Below are 23952 nucleotides of genomic sequence, written 5' to 3' on the forward strand. Positions count from 1 at the left end.
TAGTAAAGCAGACTCAGATCATAAACCCTTGGAGAACGGCAAAATACCTGCTGTACCTGAATGTAATTTGCCTTGAGCGGCCAATACACAAGTGAAAGCTAATTCTAACAAAACAAAAAAAGTTTGAATATAACCCAAATTCTTGACATTTTCAATTTTCAGGTCTGTGCTCGTCTCAAATGTTCTTAAGACCATTTCTTAAAACAGAAACAGCCCCAGGCATATTTTGAAGTCCTTCCAAGCATACAGTGCGACAACTGCTGAGTTTCAGCTGGATAGTACATTGCACCACTGTGCCAACAATCTGAGATAGTGACAACCAAAGAGAAGAACAACCACAAATAAAATTCAAGAATTAGCAACATAAATAGGGCCCCTGCTTTCCCCCCAAAAAATGCAGGTTATTAATTACCCTTCTCTGGTTAACACTGGTGCACATCTCAAACCATTTTCTTTTACTCCCTCCACTTTCCCCAAACTAGACCAATTCATTTTATAGCTCCTTCACTGTTGTGCTTGTAGATTATTTATTTAACAAATTTCTATGCCACAGCAGCACAACAAAATTACTAGGCAGATTATCATTTGGCAAAATAAAACATCCATAACAATATTATATAAGCATACATAAAACATCAAACAAAATTCCTATAATCAAATACAGTATAATATACATAAAACATTCATGTATATTTGAATTCCATAAGTTCAAAATAATATACTTTTAACCAGCTAGTGTTCTATAACTTGTACTCATGTGCTGGGCCCGCCTCAGACCCACCCATGCCCCTCATATGGCTAAGCCCTCTTACACTAACACCAATTATGGTCAATAATTGGTCATTAATGCCAGTTAGTTGCTAATTAATCTATTAAGGGCCCCTTTTTTATCAAGCCGTGTTAAAGCATTTTAGCGTGGGCCAGTAAGATAAATGTTCCGATATTCATTCCATTCCTATGAGCGTCTGCGCATTTACTTTGCTGGCCCACACTAAATTGCTCTACCATAGCTTATAAAAGGGGGGCCTAAGTTATGCACACAACTCTCATTCTATAACGTGCATACGTGATTTTGTGCACTAAGAGCTAAATTCTATATATGGCACCAAACAAATTGGCGCCAAAAGAAGCACTATCCTATAAGCCACGTTTAAAGTTAGGCATGGGGAAAACTTGCCTTTAGTGCGCCCTTACTCAGATATTTCCTATGTGTTAAGGCTATTTTTCCCACAGCTGGAAAACGTCCAGTTTTCTATTTTTCGGATTAATGGCTATACGAGGTCTGTTCAAAAAGTTCCAGGATTGATTTTATAAAGATTTATTACAGAATCTTACAACGGCTTTCCTTTCAGTGTGGATTTAAGTTTAGAAAACAAGAAGAAGTCAGCAGGGGCCAAGTCAGGAGAGTAAGGTGGCTGGGGAAGAACTGTCATCACGTTTTTTTGCACAAAATTTGTGAATTTTTATGCATTTAAAACACCTTCCACAACTCACGACATGTACCCCTTAAGCCACTTTCAACATTTCATAAGTTTCGGTAGCAGTCTTAACCAATTTAAAACAGAACTTCGTGCTGTAGCGCTGCTCATTGAGGTCGCACATAATGAAAAATAGCCCAGTGGCGTACCAAGAGGGGGCGGTCCGCCCCGGGTGCACGCTCCAAGGGGGTGCACAGCTGGCCGGGTCTGGAAGCTCCCGTGCTGCTGAAAACGGCACCTCAGCGTGGCTGCCGACTCTGCTCTGGAATAAATACGGCAGCCGTGCTGAAGTGCACGAAGGTCCCGCGATGACTACTTCTGCTGCCTTTGCTCCGGAAGAAGTAAGTGACATTGGAGGGGGGTGGACCGCAGCTGCAGTCATCACAAGACCTTGCCGCAACTCCCTGCGTCTGCCGGCCCAGCCCCCCTCCGACATCACTTACCTCTTCCGGAGCAGAGGTAGCAGAAGTAGTCATCGCAGGACCTTGCTGATTTTGATGGAGAGAGAAAGGAGAATAGCACGGTGATGGATGGAGAAAAAGGGGGTCAGGGTGGTATGGAAGGGTGGTGAAGGGAGAGAAAGGGGGTCAGGGTGGTAAGGAAGCGTGGTGAAGGGAGAGAAAGGGGGCAGATGCTGATGGAAGTGGTGGGAAGGGAGAGGAGAGAGTGAAATACCAGACCATGGGGGTGTGGGAGAGATGGAAGGGGGAGGCATAAAGTTTCTGGAAGGTGAATAGAAGGAGAGAAGATGTCATATAGAAGGGGCAAAGAGAGGGTAGACAGTGGATTAAAGGAAGAGAATGACAAGAATATGAGGAAAGCAGAAACCAGAGAAGACAAGGAAGAAAAAATCCTATTTATTTATTTTTTGCTTTAGGGGAGATGCATTGCTGTTTCTGTGGTGTTGCATTGTATGCAGAGTCCAGCTTCTTGGTGCATCAGTTTAATCTTTGTCTACGTATTTTTATTCTATACCCCATTTACAAAACTGTAGGCATCTGAGCTGTTACCACCATGGCTAAAAACCACACTACAGTTTTGTAAAAGGGGGAGGGGTTAGTTTGTGATTGCATACTAAGCGAAGGTGTTTTCTGTGTTCTGTGTGTTCGAAAAGACATGGTTTTCTGTTAGGATTGGCTAAGTAGGATTGATCTGTAGTCTGGCTTGTTTAGTTTTATAATGGGTTTATTGACGTACTGCTCACTGCAGTATGTAAGATGCTGCCTTTTCCTAGGTATACTCTTGTGTGACGTGTGGATTGTTACTAAAAATCATGTTTTTCATACAGATGGGGAGGTGTCAAAAAATGATGGGTCCTGGGTGCCACATATGCTAGGTACGCCACTGAAATAGCCAATCATTAAAACACACTTTCACAAAAACTGCTGTAGCTCGGACACAAAAACAGATATCAACAAACAGAAAAAAATGAGGTTACTCATGAGGTTTCAAGCTACTCAACGCCACCTAGCACATCTCTAAAGAGCTTCCTGATGGTGCACAATTCAAACTGTCTTGGAACTTTTTGAACAGACCTCGTAGGCTAAAGCTGCCATTGGTGCACAGCCTTTAACAAAAATAATTAGTGCCTGAATGCTTACTGCCTATTTTGTAGATGGTAAGTACTCACGTGCTAATCCTGCACTAATTAGTTGGTGTATAGTGATGTAGATGTGCTCATTAGTGTGGAAATGCTCACTCTTTGGCCCTGACACACCCCCTCCATGGAAAAATTTTTTAAATAATTTTGCATATAGATGGCATATGTTAATACCAAAGTTCTGCAGGACACCTCAGTGTATCTCACGGTAAGCAGTTTTAAGTTGCATTAGGCGCATGTTAGTCAGTCCATTAAGTCACTGCTATGATGTGGGCAGTGTAAACTTTGCCCTCGAAAGAACCCTAAGGCCATTTATTCAGTATATACTTCCCCCTCCCTATTCACGGTTTTGATGTTCGCGGTTTCGATTATCCGTGATTTTTTTTTAGGGGGGAAAAAAAACAACCTGCATTTTGGACCTTCCCTGCCTCCCTCCCGCCATCCCCCCAGCATCCTGGCCTTACCTGTTGGTCTAGTGGGCTTTCAGGGCAGAAGCAATCTTCCTACGCTCCTGCCCCGTGCAGATCGCCAATAGGAAATGGCTGCCGTGAACTCCCGTTGTAGTCTCGCGAGACTACGGGAGCTCACAGCAGCCATTTCCTATTGGCGATCTGCACTGGGAAGGAGCTTAGGAAGATTGCTCCTGCTCCGGAAGCCTGCTAGACCACCAGATAAGGCCGGCACAGGCTGCCCAGCCCAGAGGGGAATGATCTTCACTCTGCCTGGCCCCACACCAAAGCGGGGAAAGAGGAGAAGCACCCGCACTGGCCCCTGCAAACAGGCACGGAAGGAGGCGATCGGAGGCAGAGACCACTAGGTAAGGTCTGGGGGTGGGTCAGAGCCGGCACAAAGTTATTTGTGATTTTTCACTCTTCGCGGTCCAGCTCTGCCCCTAACCCCCACGAATACCAAGGGAGAAGTGTACTCTCCCTGAGTACCGGTTACTTCTTTTTCAGATCATTCTAAATACCTTTTTCAGAATATGAAAACACACCAATTAGCAGCTGAGTATTTGTCAATTATCTATGCTCATTAAAAAATGAAATTCAATTTCTGATGTCTTGTCACCCTCACTTACCCCCTCTTTTACAAATGCATAGTGCGGGTTTTAGCGCCAGCAGCAGCCGCAACTGCTCCGACGCTCATAGGAATTCTATGAGTGTCAGAGCAGTTACCACCGCTGCCGGCGTTAAAACCCACGCTATGTATAGTCCCACACTGCTGGAGGTGAAATTTCCACACACACCCCCCACCCCCGATTGCACAAAACTTCCAAGAAATCCCAGGCAAAATACCCAAACCATATTACAGTAACTATAAATGCAACAAAACAAAAGGGTAAATTCTCCTACCGGTGCACTCCACTATTACACATAATGATGTGGCAGGCTCCTAATCTGTTACAGAGCTCTGAAGACACTGACAGCAAGCCAACCCCTGAAGCACTGCAGGCAGTGTAAGCGCAAGCTGCTGTGCGTTTGGATCTGATGAAAGAGTCTACCAGTCGATAAAGTTCATCCAGCGCATTCAGCGGTCGCATTGACTGCCAAGGAGAGAGAATGAAAACATGAATGTTAGACAAGTTTTTCCAGGAAGTAATTAGTTGTACAAAAATTTTTTTTATTGGAATGTGACAATCAAATCTCTCCAAAGATAGGATTGCAAAACTGTCAAAAATATATAGGAAAGGAATAGGGACTTGTATACTGCCTTTTTGTAGCTTTGACATTTCAAAGCAGTGGGCACTGGAGGATTAAGTCAGAAGGAGCAGCACCGGGATTTGATCTCACAACCTCTGGATGCAGCGGCAGCAGCTCAACCAGTGAGCCACAGCCCTAGAAAGCTACATTAGCTAGTCAGGATTTCCTCATTGTTCAAATTCAAACCATTGGCAGAATTTTATTTGATGCAAGAACATATTCTGATTATTTCTCTAAACCAGACAGGTTTATAGACTTCAAGGGCTATTATAGCCTAGCAGTGTTGTAAATGTAGTAAATTTTGCGTGATGTTAATATTTTAAACTCAAGTAATTCTGAATAGATCACTTAAATTAGGTACCAGGATGATGCACACTAAGGAGTGAAGAGATAGTATAATTCTGCCTTAAAGAAAATGGCTGCAAAAGGGACAGGGGGAAAGCTGTGCTCACTGTATAAACTGAGTGCATCTACTAAAGCAGGGGTGCCCAAAAGGTCGATCACGATCGACCAGTAGATCGTCCATCCCATGCTCCGTGATAGACTCGCGTTGCCTTCGCGTTCTACTGGCTTCCCGACGCCGTAAAGAGGACCCAGAAGCACCGGGCTCACCAGCCTTCCCCACCCGACATCAAGTCTGACATCAGAGAGGAAGTTCCGGGCCAGCCAATCGCTGCCTGGCTAGCCCGGAACTTCCTCTCCGACGTTAGAATTGATGTCGGGTGGGGAAGGCTGGTTGGCCCGGCGCATTTGCGTCCTCTTTATGGCATCGGGAAGCAGGGAGAGCTCAGAACTCGGCGGCAGTGACTTGGGGGCCTGTTCCCCTGAAGGTAGTGGCTTAGGGAGGGCAGGGAGAAGCCTTCTTTTTTGGTAAGCTCTTGAAAATTTCTATAGCAGCCAAAAGGGGTTTTCAGGGGATAATTCTGTATATGGTGCTGAATATTAGGTGCTGCTTCCATGCCAAAATTGTGCATGAAAAGCATTCTACAGTAATCTTTATCTTTATTGGAAGCTTTTATTCTGCTACTAATGACTGGGGAGTACATTCAGAGAGTTTTTCAAAGATATCAGTAATGGATTTTAAATACAGATTCAGAAGGATTCTATAAATGGTGTTCAAAAAATGGATCCACCAAAGACAAGGAAACAAAAACCCCACAAAAATCAAAGTCCAAAACGTGGGGATGGAACAGTACCCAACCACCAGGGATATACTTAGGGAATCAAGTTTCAGCAATGAAGAATTCTTCCAAATACACTGTATGGAGTCAAGCATTTTTATATCAATACCGTGTATTGTGCGCGATGGGATTTGGGTGCCTGGTCTTACAGAATAGTGTGAAACCAGATGCTTGCTAAATCCCAGTTGTGCCCACTAATGTCAATAATTGGTTGTTAGTGTCCAATTATTGCTCGTTAATGGTTTATTGACCAATTAAGATGCGTGTGCATCTCGGCAACATGCCCAAATCTGGGTGTCATATATACAATTCAGGGGATAGTACATAAATGCAAAGAGGTGGAGCGTGGGCACAGCTGTCACTTGAATTTTATTTTTCTGAAAAGGTATTGCCCCTGAGCATTTTTAGGTATTATTAAAAAAAAAAAAAAAAAAGAGAGGACTAAAAAACAAACTGGAAGGGTTGAATGGCTAAAAATATAAAAAAGAAAGAATGGAAAAACAAATTGCATGTGCTCATGGGGGAGGGGGCAGTGTTGGGCTATCAACACCACTTCCTGTCATGTGGCACATCCAAGATAGAAAGAAACATAGAAAGATGACGGCAGATAAGGGCCATAGCCCATCAAGTCTGCCCACACTATTTACCCACCCTCTTAAGTCTACTGACCCCTTAAAGTATAATTGTGATTATACTGTCCCTCTACTGACCCGCTCATTCAGTCCTAGTGACCCTATCCCTTGGCATGACCTCGCAGGGATCCCACATAGGTATCCCATTTGTTCTTGAAGTCTGGGATGCTGCGTGCCTCGACCACCTGCACTGGAAGCTTGTTCCAGTGCTCAATCACTCTCTCCGTGAAGAAGTACTTCCTGGCGTCTCCTTGAAACTTCCCTCCCCTGAGCTTGAGCGGATGTCCTCTTGTGGTCGAGGGTCCCTTGAGAAGAAAGATATCATCTTCCACCTCGACCCGTCCCGTGATGTACTTAAATGTCTCAATCATGTCTCCCCTCTCCCTACGCTCCTCGAGAGTGTAGAGCTGCAATTTGCTCAGTCTTTCCTCGTACGTGATACCCTTTAGCCCCGAGACCATCCTGGTGGCCATCCACTGAACCGATTCAACTCTGAGCACATCCTTACGGTAATGTGGCCTCCAGAATTGCACACAGTATTCCAGATGCGGTCTCACCATGGCTCTGTACAATGGCATCATGACTTCAGGTTTCCTGTTGACGAAGCTTCTCTTGATACAACCTATCATTTGCCGTGCTTTAGATGAAGCCTTCTCCACTTGAGTGGCTGCTTTCATGTCAGCACTGATGATTACTCCTAAGTCTCGTTCTGCTGTAGTCCTGGCTAAAGTTTCTCCATTCAGGGTGTAAGTTCTGCAAGGATTTCCGTTACCGAGATGCATGACCTTACATATAGATGGTGGTGAGTACTGCAAAATAGGAAATTATGTAGGGGCTTTCAGTGTGTGTTGCCAGTGTGTGAAAAGAGGGTATGGTTGGGCAGAATTAGGATATCACTTCCTGTGATACTATCAAAGGAGTGGGGTACGGTGCGAGGTTAAATATAAGGGGAGGGGTTTGATTGGGGTTATGCAAATGAGACAGGGCTTAGGGTGGAGTTATGCAAATGTAGTGTGGCCACAACATCATATCTAATTATGTCATAAAAGGGTGGAGAAAGGCAGAGAGTGGGCAGATCCTCGCTTCTAACTGGCTGAGGGGAACAGAAGATGTAGACACCTATCAAAAATATGCAAATTAGGTATGATAAAAGCTATGTAACTTTACTACTATGGGGTGTTTGTAAATACATTCAAACTTTATGGTGTTCATACAATTACACATGTGCATAAGGTCATACAATTTTATAAACAAATCTCTTCGTAAAGGAGGTTAATAAATCCCTCTTTGCTTGTTTAATCCTGTTTTCCAAATAGAGAAAACTTATTTTTACTGTGTGAGAGACTTTTTTATTTATAAAATATCTATTAACCAATCTGATACATCAAATAAAATAAATTGTACAATACAGCATGTCTGAAGATAATTTCTGTCAGGGTGTGGTTTTTTTATGTTATAGAATATATCAAAACTCAACCAAAATTACCCCTTTAAGTACCAAACTTGATCTTAATTTTGGAACTCACATTTCTTAAAAATGCTATTTGTTGAATATAATTAAATAACTAGGTGGCTCTTTACCTTATCTATGAAAGCAGCCTTAGAGGTTGAGTTCGTAGGTAAATTTGACTTGTCCAGATAGAAGGCTCTAAAAATAAACAGAAAAAAAGATATTAGCATTAAGTGTATATTTAAATGTATTAGTTCATATCACACTATAGGTTATAGTACAGAAGAAAACATGAATAGTAAGTTTTGTAAAGCTGAACCGGTTTATACGCAAACACATATGTGGTTATGCATGATTATTTCTATAAGCTACAAAGCTAGTGTAAATGTTTTCAAATAGATTCAGGAGGTAAATGCATAGTTTATAATACTCTCCAAATTACCAGTGTATGTGTGTGCCACTCACACTCTACCCAAACATGGCCCAAGTGAACACTCACTTGCAAAACAAATGCTATTGATGATATCTGTACTCTAACAGAATAGCACATACTTACAAAATAACGCATGATCTGATAATTATCAGTAATACACATAAGTGACCAGAATATAGCATTTTCACAAGCATATATAAGGGGTTCACATAAAAGTTCTCAGCCCAGCCAAAAGAGAATGATGTGGAGCTATGAAACTTACAAGTTAATCCACACTTTTCGTTTCATTTCATATCATCGAAACAAAAAATGTCAACAAAAGTGTGAAATAACTTGCATGTTTCATGGCTCCACATCATTCTCTTCTTGGTTGGGCTGATAACTTTTCAGTGGCCCCTTGTACGACCTAAATCTAGGCAATTTCCATATAGAATTACCCTCAATTCCCCAGATTCTATATATCAGGCTCAAATTTCCACACCCACCTCTTTGAGCGCAACTCAATTGACTGATGAGCTTGGAAACATTAATAATTGGGTGTTAACAATTTTTGATGTTAATCAGCAGTCTTAAAAATATGAGCAAAGCATCTTGCTGCATACTATTCTATAAAGTATGGCACTTAACTTCAATGGTGTGTATCTGAAAAGGAGGTAAGGCCAAGGGGGGTTTGTCGGGGCATTCCAGAAAGCTGCATTGCGGATTTATAAAATCTGACTGAAGTTTGTCTAAGTTGGGCACTTGAATTTACATCTGCTTTTAGCAGCCATAAGAACGGCGTCCAAAAGTTAGGTGTCAGATCTGTGCTGGACAGTATTCTATAAAGTGTGTTCTCTCTTTATAGAATAATGCTTAGCGTTCAATTTTTTCAGTGCCAAAACTTCAGCACCATTTATCATATTCCTTCCAATGTATCTATGAGAAAAATGCTTAAGACTTAGGCCTTTAGGAGATAGTTGTAGGGGCCGAGAATGTGTGCAACTCCTGATATTCTAATTTGTGCACATAGCATACTGACCAAGTCACTGGTTAAGAATGGGGTAACTGATATTAAAAATATAGGAAGGGAAAATCCAAATACATATACTTATACATGAAAACCCTTCTCTGAGCAAGTTAACTCTTATTTGAAAACTAACACTTCAAATGTGATAGTCTGGTATATGCTCAGAGACCAGGAGACTCTGAGGTATAAAACTCAAAAATATCCCACCGCCCAATCATTGCATATACATTCCTTACTTTTTTAAAATAAGCTGCTTGAACTCTGATACCCTCAAAAAGCCTTGCAAAAACAAAACAAAAAAACTTATCTCAATCTTGTAGTGTTCAAGCAGCTTATTTTAAAAAAGTAAGGAATGTATATGCAATGATTGGGCAGTGGGACTTTTTTTTAGTTTTACACCTTAGAGTTTCAGGGTCTCTGAGCCTATACCAGTGATAGTTTTGAGTTTCCAGCCAATAAGAGTTAACATTGCTCAGAGAAGGGTTTCATGTATATACATAGAATTCTGACCAGCACAAAAGTATATATTATGTTTTGATGACCGAGACTTTGCCATGGGCAGTGGATGGATGGATGTGCAAGAGGATGGATGGATGTGCAATTAATCCAAAAATACTGCAATAAAAATTATAACAAATTCCCAAAAATATGATCACGTAACCGCTTCTGAAAAATGCTCACTGGTTGCCTATTTCCCACCACATTTCCTATAAAACTGCCATATTATCATTCAAAATTCAACAAACGAACTGCCCTACTTTCTAAGACAGACTATTAATAGCCCACTACCCTCCAAGAGCCTTACATTCAAGCAAGCAAAATCTTATTTCAGTGCCCTCATTAAAAATCATTAACACTAGACGTAATGAAATATTCTCAATCATTGCACCCAAATTATGGAACTCACTTCCAGCCCACTTTAGAGAAGAAACCTCTTTAGACAGATTCAAGTGTTCCTTGAAAACTTTTCTAGTTGGGACACATTTAAAAGTTAGGAACATTAATCCAATCTTGTCCAAATAAAAAAATGTTTATTCCTTTGCCCTCCACTACCTTATCTAAAATATTTTAATCTTGTTGTGTCCCCGACCCTTTACTTTTTCCATTATTGTTCTCTCCTATAACCATTGTAGTTCTACCCCTTTTTCCATCATGTTTTTGTTTGTAAATCATCCATTATTCGTTAGGTCTGTTTTAAACTTTAATTGTTTAATATTCCCCATTTCTATGTACTTTCACTTAGAAATTTTTTATAGGCATTTTTATCAAATTTTAAATAAACTTGATTCATCTAATGCCCCCTACTGTCCAGGAATATAACTGCAACTTCAGTGAGGGAAAAGTCCTGAATCTCTCACGGGCAGTTAGTGTAGCCAAGTTAAAAAAAAAAAAAAAAAGTTTCAACAGGTTCTTGGAGGAAAAGTCCATAGCCTCCTATTTAGAAAGACTTGGGGGAAGCCACTGCTTTCCCTAAGATTGGTAACATAGAATGATGCTACTATTTTGATCTCAGCCAAGTACTTGTGACCTGGATCGGCCACTGTTGGAAACAGTATACTGGGCCACAAGGATCACTGGTCTGATTCAGTATGGCTATTCTTATGTTCTTATTTGATCATTTAGGCTAGTATTCTACAAAGAAAAGTAGGTACCTTTATTTCTTTATAGAATAAGCTCTAAGGGTCTAATTCTATAAACAGTGCCTGCCGCAATAGGCACCTGCAAAATGGGCACCTATCACATGTCATTCACCGGTAGGTGTCGCATCCAGACCCCTTACATGTAGGCCAGAATTTTACAGGCCTCCATTTAAGGCATCTGACTTGTGCCTATAGAAGTACCTAGGCATGGCTACAGACGCCTAAGACCACTTTCGACATAAGCCATGATGACTATGCTATCGTTAGGCGTCTGTAGGCATGCCTAGGTGCTTCCATAGGCATGAGTCAGACACTTACACTGTAGGTGTCTTTCACCTCATTGATTTTAAAAAAACCCAAAAACATGCGTCCCAATTGGTCCGTTAGACAGTAATAGGATACCTACATTCAGGACGCCATTTTGAGAATGAGACTCTAAATGGGTGTATTCTTGGCACCTAAAATTAGCACTCATTTACATAATTCCCCTCCACAGGTTTAATAAAGTGCAGGATTATCCCCACTGGAAACCAAAGTTATCCATTTACACACAGAGCAGATGCAAATCATGTAGTGCAGTGTTCTTCAACCTTTTGACACCTATGGTCCGGTGGAAATAAAAGAATTATTTTGTGTACCGGCACCGGTCCGCGGACTGGCAGTTGAAGAACACTAGGCTAAGTTTTGAGCCAGACCCCGCCCATCTCCGCCCCAGACCCTGTCCCCATAATAGTACTAATTGTAACACCATTTTTTCCATTCATTTTTCATATATATATATACTAGTCTTATAGCCCGTTACATTAACGGGTGCTAGAATATATGTGTGTGTGTGTGTCTGTGTTTATTTATTTCTCTCTTTCTGTCCTTAGCTGCTTTCTGTATTTCTGTCTTTCTTTCTGTCTTTCTTTTTCCTCAGCTGTCCACCCATTCTCCCTTCCTTTTACCTTCCCTGTGTCCACCACCACCCCTTCACTGCTCCCCTTATCCAGCAGCAGCCCTTCTCCCTTTTTTATCTCCCCCCTGTCCATCAGCACCTCTTTCCTGTCCCCCTGTCCAGCAGTAGGCCTCCCTTCCTTTTCATTCCCCCCCCACTCCGTCTCTTCCCCTGTCCATCAGCATCTCTTTCCTGTCCCCCTCTCCAGCAATAGGCCTCTTCCTTTTTCTTCTCCCCTTGCCCAGGCCTCCCTTCCTTTTTCTCCCCCCCCCCATCTGTTCCCTTGTCCAGCAGCACCCCTTACCTCGCGTCGGGCCTCCGGACAGCCACCAAGAGCCGCCAAGAGCGACAGTCTCGACCTGCATTGCCCCTGCCACCGACAGTCGCCAAGAGACGCCGCGGCCGACAGTCTCCACCTGCATTGCCCCTGTAGCGCCACTCACCGGCCCGTCGCTTTCCACCAGCGATCCCGCCATCTTGGGAGTGCCAAGCAGTGAAGGAGGCGACAGTGGATTAGCCACTGGAGGAGGAGACTGGCGGGGAACGGAGAACAGGTTCAGGGCTGCCAGGGGGGAGGGAAGAGGGGAGGAGTGAGCCCGGCTGAGACTGGCAGGAAGAGGAAGGCGGGGGCAGGTGAGCCGCCACCATGAAAAACTTTAGTGAGCCAGCCAGACCATGAGGCGGGCTGTTGTAAGCTTGCATGTGCACTCTTGCCGGCCACGGACATAAGGATCATTGAACACGCTGGCAAGAGTGCGCATGCGCGGCTAGCATTTTATTATATAGGATATACACATACACACACACACATACAATATAATCTTATTAACAACACATTATAGTTAACCACAACATTAAACTACAAAAAAGCACACTGTATGCTTCTCAACATTCATTCCTACCAAAACACATATAACCCCTTTGCAAATACAGGACCAAAAACTAAAAGTACTAATATATACAAACAGACCCTAAGATGCATGCCTATAACCCAAGAAATAGAAACAAATGCATCTCTTCCTAAACAGTACAAAATACAGACAGCAGATGTAAATTCTCAAAATTGACACAATTCAATCACTAAATTTAAAAGTAAAATCATTCCCCCTACCTTTGTTGTCTCCTTCCCTCCATGCTGTGCCTTACCTTCTGGCCTGCTCCCACCTGGCTGTTTTATGCCGCCCCCTGTGTTATCTTCGGGCCGGCTCCCTCTTCCATACTGACGCAGTTCACAAGGCCACGGACAATGGCTCCTTGCGCATCCCGCGCCTCAACTGGAAGCTTTCCCTCCTACGTTGTGACATCAGAGAGAAGGCTTCTGGTTCAGGCGCAGGACGTGCGTAGGAGCTGCTGCCCGCGGCTTTGTGCACTGCAGCACTGAGGAAGAGGGAGCTGGCCCAAAGATTACGCCACATTGATTGCACTGCAGACCGACAATTGAAGAACACTGTCTCAGGCCCAATGCACGTGCTGGCCCTGTGGATCGGCAGGAAATTTCTACGGACCGGCACCAGTCCACGGATCGGCTGTTCAAAAACACTGATGTAGTGGCAATATTAGTTTCCATACACTGCTGTGCCAAAATATGCCAGCCCTTCTCTGGAGCGGTCACTGCTAGAGCTGAGAGAATAAATCAGTGTCCATATTGTTCTTTCTTGAGCCTTTCTGCTGAGACTGCCAACAATGGATTCAATTAACATTAACAACTGTGATGTCCTTTAAACGATGTGGAAATCTGTCCACTGGGAGCCCATCAATTCATTTGGCATAGGCCAAGATCATCATTACACCAGGCTGTGCTGTTGTCAGACGTCATATAAAAAAACTTGGGATAGAGGTAAGCTATTCCTTGCTGTCTACAGATAGAAAAGCATATTAGGTATGAACAAAACAAAACAAAAAAAAGGGAACCTGAGAGAAACCTAGAGTCCAGAAATGGTAACACTTTCACTTCAGATAAAATTCTTGTTTTTGTACAGCCTATAACATTAGAAACCATAAAACTAAGAATGCATTAAGTAACAGTTAGCTGATATATATGGATTTCTTCCAAGTTAAAATGCCAAATGATCCTCCAATTAAGTGGTTGAGACAAAGCTGAAAAATGTGATTTCTATACTGAACATTTTCCAAGAGTATTCAGCTTATGTTCGAGTACAATATGCCACCTAATTTTTATTGTCAACACTTCAAAAATCTATGTACATCGTTTAGTGAACGTTTGCCCTAGTAGTTTGGCAGCAGTTCAATTAATTTTCATGAAAGCGAGAGCCGGATATAACTTTACATTCTTGCCGCCTTCTCTTACAGAACAATTTAGGTATGTAACAAAAGGCAAGTTTGGACAATGGGCCTTAGAGAAAGAAGTGAAGGGCTGTCAGTTTCATTATTTTTTGGGGGGACAGTTTAAAGCGAAACTGATGTTGAATGAAAATGTTTTAAGGAGAAAAGGGGTTGGGACTTATATACTGTCGTCTTGTAGTTTTACAACCACACTCAAAGTGGTTTACATACAGGTACGTCAAGCATTTTTCCTTTCTGGCCCATTGGGCTCACAGTCTGTCCAATGTACCTGGGGCAGTGGAAGATTAGGTGGCTTGCCCTGGGTCACAAGGAGCAGCGGAGGATTTGAACCCACAACCTCAGGCTAATGAGGCTGTAGCTCTAACCCAGTGGTTCTTAACCTGGGTTCGACCGAACCCCAGGGGTTCGGTGAGTCAGTCTCGCGGGTTCGGCGGAGGTCAAAACACACCTCCGACTCATATAGCGCTTCGGTCACGTTCAATCATCTATCAGTTATTCAGTGATTTTGGTCAAGACTGATCGTGTACTCGGTTTCTTGATCTATCAATCTGTAACTAACGCCTTATATACATCAATCAATTCCTGATCAAAATTTGTGATTTAACTGATAGATGATTGAACGTGACCGAAGAGCTTATGATTCGTGATGATACGCCCCACTTGTCCATAATTGGCTGCAGGTGATCACGCAACATCGCTTGGCCTATCTGTGCTGCAGGGGTTTTGATGCGCACAGTAGTCAAATTGTAACTGTTGTGATGGTACGTCGTGTGATACCTATCTTAATATTTTAATCCCTCTGAGAGGCAACAGCAGAAGTCATACTGATTTGCAGTAAATTTCATTATTATGTTATTATTATTCGAAATATAGGAGAACTTTTTTGTTTTCAAAATTGATATTATTTTTTCCCTCACTGTATACCTATGTTTTGAATTTGTAAAAATCATATTTTATTTTTCCAATAAAGAAGGGTTCGGTGAACACGCATATGAAACTGGCGGGGTTCAGTACCTCCAACAAGGTTAAGAACCACTGCTCTAACCCCTACACAACACTCTCCTCTATACTCAAGATCAAATTAGGTAGTCCACCCATAGCGCGTCCTATTAAGGGAAGACTGTAAGCATTAACATAAAAGGTAAATTTATGATGTTAGAGCTACATTACTGTTATAGCACTCAGTGAGTCATGCTTCCTATATGGGCAGAGTTATAGAGGAAATATGAGTTCCACATATGCTGTGACTCACGAACACTAGACTGAGATCAAGTATTTGGGTGTCCTTGTAGATTCCTGCTTGACATTTAGAAGCCATGTTCAACTAATGATTTGAAAAATATTTTTAAGCTGCGTCCCTTGAGCAATCTTAGACCATATTTGTCAGGCAGCACTTTTAAGATGGTCTTGCAAACAGTAGTCTTATCAGGCCTTGATTATTGTAATCTAGTTCTTTTAGGCATGCCTGCGTCAACGCCACGTGCTTTGCAGGTTGCGCAAAATTTGGTTGTCAGGATACTTTTCAGATTAGGGAAGAGTGAACAATGTGTCAGAATACTATGTAAAATTATATTGGCTGAAACTGGAATACAGGATACACGTTATAAACTGTTGTTCATGGTTTATCTCTGTGTGCATGGATTAGCACCGAAGTGTTTTGTAGAAGCATTCTGCCCTATGTTCCGCTTCAAAAATTGCATTCTGTGAATCATACTGATCGGTATATTCCACCGGTAAAGCAATTGAGGTTGAAAGTGTCTAAGACAAGCATGTTTTCCTGTATAGGCCCTCGAGAACTGAATGAGATTCCAATGTACATATGACAGCAGGAAAATCTTCATAATTTTAAGAGATTATTGAAGAGGTACTTACGTAAGATAAAGTATGAGAACTGAGCCTTCTGTGATATATTTGAGCGCTGGCCACTGATATGTCTTTTTATTTATGTGTAGTCTGTTGTATATGTATTGGTGTTTTTAATATTGTGTATGTATTTGTTGTGACCCACTTTGTACAAAGCGGAGTACAAATGAATAAATTATAAACTATCAGAGAAGCCGCGTCACAGCAGCGTCGGTGCCCGGACTTCCCCCCCTTAAAAGGAGGGGAGCCAACGGCGCCCAGCCGTTCGGCGCACGGCGAAGGAAGCCTGTGAAGGAGCCCAGGCAGCCCAGCAGCAAATCTAACCCAACTTCTAACTTCTAACCTCAATAACTTCTAACCTAATAAAAATAAAAAATAAAAATAAAAAATAAAAAATTTCTATTCTCCTCTAATCACTCTTTCTCTCTCTCTACTTTTTCAGATAACTGCACGTCAGGCACCGCTCCCAAATCACCGAGGCTACAGGAATGGAGGCTACAGGAACCCAGGGGAGCTACCCAGTTTTCTGCATCGAGTGCCATATGTATGACTACCTCCCCTCCGGGAGGCAGGTATACATTTGCAATCGATGTCAGGAACTGGATAGCCTGAAGAAGGAGGTCGGGAGACTGCAGGTTCGAGTACAAGAACTGGAGGGACTGTGCACCCTGGAAGAACAGTGTTGGACAACCGTGGACACCGCCAGAGAGAGCCACATCGCAGAACAAGTTAGGGAGCTCGAGAAATTCATTGAGGAGGCCTGCAAGATGGTAGAGGCACAAGACCACCAATACACCAGGAGGGAACCGGCAGTTGGACGACAGGAATCACCAGACACCATGGAACTAGGACCTTGCGGAGGACCTGGGCAGGCAGAGGAGGAGGAGATCCATCAGAGCCAGGAGAAAGGACTAGCGAACTGCGCAGATGACACAGACCTGAGACCAGGGGAGGAGACACAGCAGAGCCCAGAGGACGGACAAACGGACTACACATATGACACAGATCTGAGACCAGAGAGACAGTTGAAGAAGGGGAGATTGGCTATCGTGGTCGGGGACTCAATCCTGAGAGGAGTAGACAGTCATATAGCCGGAGGGAGAGAGGACAGACTGGTAACATGTCTCCCGGGGGCAAGAACAAAAGACATCATCAGCAATATCGAGAGGATCCTGGAGGGAGCCGAGACGGAGGAGACAGCAGTAGTGATCCACATCGGAACCAACGACATCAGCAGGAGAAACTTCAACAGGACTACACTAACTGACCAGTTCAGGACCCTGGGGAGGAAACTGAGACTAAGGACAAGGAAGATAGCCTTCTCAGAGATCCTGCCAGTACCGAGAGCGGACACAAAGAGACAGAGCGAACTACAATCAATTAACTTTTGGCTGAGGAGATGGTGCGAGGAGGAGGGCTTCCACTTTGTTAGGAACTGGACTACCTTCTTGGGGAAGAACAAGCTCTACAGAAAAGATGGACTGCACCTTAGCACAGCTGGGACGAGGATGCTGGCACGCAACGTCCAGAACGTCATAGACTTGGCTTTAAACTGAGAAGAAGGGGAAAGCCGATAGTCGACCTGACCTCGACACATCGGACATCAGTACCTGACAAAGGTACTGAACTGGGACAGTGTAAAAGAGGACTCGGGTCTGAGGGTGTATGGGATGAAAAAGGACCTAAAGACGCATTGCAGGGATCGAGGGCACAAATGGACCAGGTAAGCGGCACCAACACAGAACAACAGGAAACAGAGGGGCAAAGTCATTGTGAAAAAGAGCCCAGGACGGAGTGGGAACTAGGAGAGCAAGAGGCGCAGGGGAAACAGGCAGAGGACGTCACACACACACAACAGGAGGAGGACGAAGCTCAGGAGCTGGCAAACCATGAGGGAAACTACAGGAATACCAAAGCACAAGGAAAACAAAAAGAGAGGACTAAAAACTGGGTCTTAAACTGCCTATACACAAATGCTAGGAGCCTGAGGGCCAAAATGGGAGAACTGGAAATCACAGCCAGCAATAAGGACCTAGACATAATTGGAGTCACAGAAACGTGGTGGACCGAGGACAATCAATGGGATGTGGCCATACCAGGGTACAAACTATACAGGAAAGACAGGACACATAAAAAGGGTGGAGGAATAGCGCTGTACATAAAAGACTCCATACCATCAGCCAGGACGGAAACAACAGTACGGGCGGATGGCCTGGAATCACTATGGGTTAAGCTACAGGGAGGAGCAGGAGCAGACATTAAACTGGGTCTGTACTACCGCCCACCTGGACAACCGGAAGAAATCGACCAGGAGATGGAGGCTGAACTGAAGCAGGTATGCAGAAGCGGAAATGTGGTGGTGATGGGGGACTTCAACCATCCTGGGATAGACTGGAGTATTGGGCACTCAAACTGTGCAAAAGAGACAAAATTCATAGAAGTCACGAGGGACTGTTTCATGGAGCAGCTGGTCACGGAACCAACAAGGGGCGATGCCACTCTTGACCTAATCTTCAACGGACTAGGGGGGACAGCAAAGGAGGTGGCGGTATTACCCCCACTAGGTAACAGCGATCACAACATGATCCAGTGCAGGCTTGAAATTGGATCATCAAAGGGGAATAGAACCACAACGACGGCACTCAACTTCAAAAAAGGAAATTATGATGCCATGAGAAAAATGGTGGGAAAGAAGCTCAAAGGCAACATAGGGAAGAAGGAATCCGTAGAAAAAGCCTGGACCTTATTCAAGGAGACTGTGCACGAAGCACAAAGCATATGCATCCCCAAGTTTAGAAAAGGGTGCAAAAAAAATAGAACAAAAAACCCAATGTGGATAACAAGTGCAGTGAAGAAGGCGATAAGCGACAAGAAAGCATCGTTCAGAAAATGGAAAAAAGACCAAACAGAGGAGAACCAAAAAGGGCACAAAGAACACCAGAAAGAGTGTCACCGAGTGATTAGAAAAGCAAAAAGAGAATACGAAGAGAGACTGGCAAAGGAAGCAACAAACTTCAAGTCGTTCTTCAGATACGTCAAGGGGAAGCAACCGGCGAGAGAAGAAGTGGGACCATTGGACGATGGAGACAGAAAGGGAGTTGTAAAAGAAGAGAAAGAGATAGCTGACAGGTTAAATGAGTTCTTCACGTCAGTCTTCACGATGGAGAATATAACCACCATTCCGGAACCCGAGGAGATCGTAATAGGAGACCAAGACGATAAGCTGGTCTGTTTAGAGGTAAGCCAAGAGGATGTACTCAAGCAGATTGACAGACTAAAGAGCGACAAATCGCCGGGTCCGGATGGCATTCACCCAAGGGTACTCAAGGAACTAAAAGACGTAATAGCGGAGCCACTTCGACAGATATGCAACCTATCCTTAAAAACCGGAGATATCCCGGAGGATTGGAAAATAGCAAATGTCACGCCCATCTTCAAGAAGGGCGCAAGGGGGGACCCGGGAAACTACAGGCCGGTGAGCCTGACCTCAGTCCCGGGAAAGATGATGGAGGCACTGATTAAAGACAGCATCTGTGAACACATCAAAAAAAATGGGCAGCTAAAACCGAGTCAACATGGCTTCTGTAAGGGTAGATCATGCCTCACAAACTTATTGTACTTCTTTGAGGGAGTGAACAGCCAGGTGGATAAAGGGGAATCTATAGACATCATTTACCTTGACTTCCAAAAAGCCTTCGACAAGGTGCCACACGAGAGACTGCTTAAAAAGATATGGAACCATGGGGTACAAGGGGAGATCCACCGATGGATCAAAAACTGGCTGGCAAACAGGAAGCAGAGGGTTGGCGTAAAGGGACACTACTCAGACTGGAAAGGGGTCACGAGCGGAGTTCCGCAAGGGTCGGTGCTGGGACCGCTCTTGTTCAATATCTACATAAATGATCTAGAGGCGGGAACTAAGTGTGAAGTCATTAAATTTGCAGATGACACCAAACTATACAGCAGGGCTCAAACCAAGGAAGACTGCGAGGATCTCCAAAAGGATCTAACGCAGCTGGAAAAGTGGGCCGAAAAGTGGCAGATGAGCTTCAACGTGGGGAAATGCAAGGTCATGCACGTGGGGAAAAAGAACCCGATGTTCACATACAAAATGGGGGGAATACCACTAGGGGTTAGTAACCTGGAGAGAGACCTGGGAGTGATGGTAGACGCAACACTGAAGGCATCGGCGCAATGCGCCACAGCCTCTAGGAAAGCAAACAGAATGCTGGGTATCATTAAGAAGGGTATTACGACCAGGACGAAGGAAGTCATCATGCCGCTGTATCGTGCAATGGTACGGCCGCATCTGGGGTACTGTGTCCAGTACTGGTCGCCGTACCTCAAGAAAGACATGGCGGTACTTGAGGGAGTACAAAGAAGAGCAACCAAACTGATAAAGGGAATGGAAAATCTCCCATATACCGACAGATTGAAGCAGTTGGGACTTTTCTCCCTGGAGAAGCGAAGACTTAGAGGAGACATGATAGAAACCTTCAAGATCCTGAAGGGCATAGAAAAAATAGACAGGGGCAGATTTTTAAAATTAAGGGGCGCCACAAGTACAAGGGGGCACTCGGAGAAATTGAAAGGGGACAGGTTTAGAACAAACGCTAGGAAGTTCTTTTTCACTCAGAGGGTGGTGGATACATGGAACACGCTTCCAGAGGCTGTTGTAGAAAAGAAAACATTAAATGGTTTCAAAGAAGGTTTGGATAGATTCCTAGAAGAAAAAGGGATTGGGGGGTATAGATAGGTATAGACCATTGCTCAGGCAATGGGCCTGATGGGCCGCCGCGGGTGCGGACCGCTGAGCAGGATGGACCTATGGTCTGCCTCAGCGGAGGCAACTTCTTATGTTCTTATGTTCTTAAGCCATCTTCTGATCCTTAAGGTAGTTGCTGAGCAGTCACCATGCATGGTATTTGATCTTTAAATCAGGCTCAACTAGAGCTCTCAGTTTACTTGGTCATCTTGGTCTGTGCTCAAAGGCACCCCTGGATTTGTTTTTTTCTGTTTGTCTTCCTAAAGTAATGTCATATTACCAGTAAAGCTCCGTGTACAGTAGGGGTATCAAAGTCCCTCCTCGAAGGCCGTAATTCAGTCGGATTTTCAGGATTTCCCCAACGAATATGCACGAGATCTATTAGCATACATTGAAAGCAGTGCATGCAAATAGATCTCATGCATATTCATTGGGGAAATCCTGAAAACCCAACTGGATTGCGGCCCTCGAGGAGGTACTTTGACACTCCTGGTGTACAGTCTGAACGTACAAAATGTTCTAAAAATAATTCTAGTGCACAAAACCTTTTTAAAGATGTACCATCTCAGTGCAGTCAAACCCAGTTCTAATTTGTTCATACTTCCTTCATTTTCGTACCATTACTCTTTTCTTGTGGTTGAAATATATTAACAATAGCATGTAAGCAAAGAAAACCCAGTGACCATTAAAGACAGAGAGAAAAATCTTATTTGTTAATACATGTCTCAAGCCACTCTAGGAAGCATACTGTAATTTCACTACACCTTTTGATTTAACAACTATAAATAACAATTATTTTAAACTAGTGTTTAAGCCCGTTACATTAACATAGAAACATAGAGTATGACAGCAGAAAAGGGTCATTGGCCCAACATGTCTGCCGACTCGAAGAACTCTCCCTCAACAAGAACCCTCCCTCTAAGAATTTCTCGGAGCAAACCCACTCCAAGAACCCTTCCTCAACAAGAACCCTCTTTTTAAGCATTTCCCCAGAGTGAACCTATATGTTTATCCCATCGTCCCTTGAAGTCGAGTGCATTACTGGCCTCAACTACCTGACGTGGAAGACCATTCCATCAATCAACCACTCTTTCGGTGAAGAAGTATTTCCTGATGTCACCATGAAATCTCCCACCCTTGAGTTTGAGCGGATGCCCTCTGGTTGCCGTGGGCCCTGTAAGGAAGAACATATCTTCCTCCACCTCAATACGGCCCGTAAGATATTTGAATGTCTCTATCATGTCACCCCTTTCTCTGCGGGTGCTAGTAAAGCCTCTTTCCCTCACATGTCCCCTATGTTCAGCCCCAGCTCCAAACCCATTTTTACCCCCCCCCCTTCTCCCATCTTTTCCCTTTCAGCTTCCAGCCCCAGCCCCCTTTTCTCACCAGCAGCATTTCCCTCCCTCCCCCACTTCCCTGTGCAGCAGCATTTCTGTTTGTTTCTGACAGGCTCCCTTACAGTCCCTTGCCGAAGTTATTTTTGAGTTTAAAGCTGCCGCGGCAGCTCCTCTCACGATCCGCGCCTGCGTCGGAAACCACTGCTGACTCCTTCTACTGAGCATGCGAAGCCATGGAGCTACAGAGCACAAATCACGCAGGTAGGAGTGCGCATGCACGCTTAGAGTTTTATTATTATTGATGAGGATTGTAACAATATCACTGCAAGAATTTCATAGATTCACAAAACATATGCCCTCTTTTACGAAACTGCGATAGCAGTTTCTAGTGCAGGGAGCCGTGCTGAATGGCCCGCTGTGCTCTCAACGCTCATAGGAACTCAATGAGCATCGGGAGCAGCACGGTCCATTCAACGCAGCTCCCCACGCTAGAAACTGCTATCCCAGTTTTGTAAATGGAGGCCATAGAACTGATTTTTAAACCAGTGCTAATTTACAGCCTCCGATTGGAAGTGATAAACATTAACAAAGAACAGGAGAGATGAACCCCCCCCCCCCACCCACACACACACACACAACTCTACTCCAATGGCAAAAAAACAAGCGTAGGGAATAGGTTGACTGCTGATACTAGCAAGAATATGTGTTCAACAAGTTCCTTATCAACACAGTTCAATAAAATACAAAGGTCCAGTATGAAAACTTCAGTAACAAGTTCTATAAAACACCCACCATGTTTATAAAAAATGGAAGAAGCTACAAAGGAAAATGATTTATACCAATGGGCAACCCACCTTGTCCAAGGATCAGAATTGACTGCTTCATTTTGGCTCTAAAAACACATTCCCAAAACAACATGCTCAGCTAAAGAAATGGTTAAAATGATTAAATTTAAGATTTATAGCTGCAATTTGTGTTGGGAGCTCTTGAGTATTCTAGATTTTTTTTGGGTGCTGGACCTTTGGATTTTACTGGCCAGTGTTCATAATTAGGTCTTCTGGTTTTAAGTTTCAACTGATATGCACAGCAATAAAACATCCTAATTAAATTAGGTGTCTATTGGATAAACAATGAGAATATACCACTTTCCCTTAGCTTATGCTGGATCATCAACTCACTGTGCCTTTTCTTTGATGATGACTGAAGTGATACAAGTCTGAATATTTGATTCTACTTGCAACAGTAACATAACATAGTAACACAGTAGATGACGGCAGATAAAGACCTGAATGGTCCATCCAGTCTGCCCAACCTGATTTAATGTAATTTTTTTTTTTCTTCTCAGCAATTTCTGGGCAAGAATCCAAAGCTCTACCCAGTACTTTGCTTGGGCTCCAACTGCTGAAGTTTCCGTCAAAGCTCACTCCAGCCCATCCACACCCTCCCAGCCAAAAGGCCATATACAGACACAAACCATGCAAGTCTGCCCAGTACTGCCTTTAGGGCTCCTTTTACTAAGCTGCGATAGCATTTTTAGCGTGCGCAGAATTTTAGCGCGCGCTAAACCCACGCTACACGGCTAGAACTAATGCCAGCCCAATGCTGGCTTTAGCGTCCAGCACACGT

General features: G+C 43.6%; 1 protein-coding gene across 3 annotated transcripts in view; it reads right to left on the bottom strand.

Annotated features, from left to right (window-relative positions):
* The window catches only part of PREX2 (phosphatidylinositol-3,4,5-trisphosphate dependent Rac exchange factor 2), a 628296-nt gene that overhangs the window by 78807 nt on the left and 525537 nt on the right, over positions 1-23952 (bottom strand). For all 3 annotated transcript variants that reach the window (XM_033933977.1, XM_033933976.1, XM_033933978.1), the window contains 2 exons: positions 8173-8239; positions 4431-4621 (listed from right to left, as the gene is read on the bottom strand). In XM_033933977.1, coding sequence (XP_033789868.1) covers positions 4431-4621; positions 8173-8239 — 258 coding nt within the window. The remainder of the gene's footprint in view (positions 1-4430; positions 4622-8172; positions 8240-23952) is intronic.

The sequence above is a fragment of the Geotrypetes seraphini genome, chromosome 2, assembly GCF_902459505.1.
Source record: "Geotrypetes seraphini chromosome 2, aGeoSer1.1, whole genome shotgun sequence".
NCBI classification, from domain to species: Eukaryota; Metazoa; Chordata; class Amphibia; order Gymnophiona; family Dermophiidae; genus Geotrypetes; species Geotrypetes seraphini.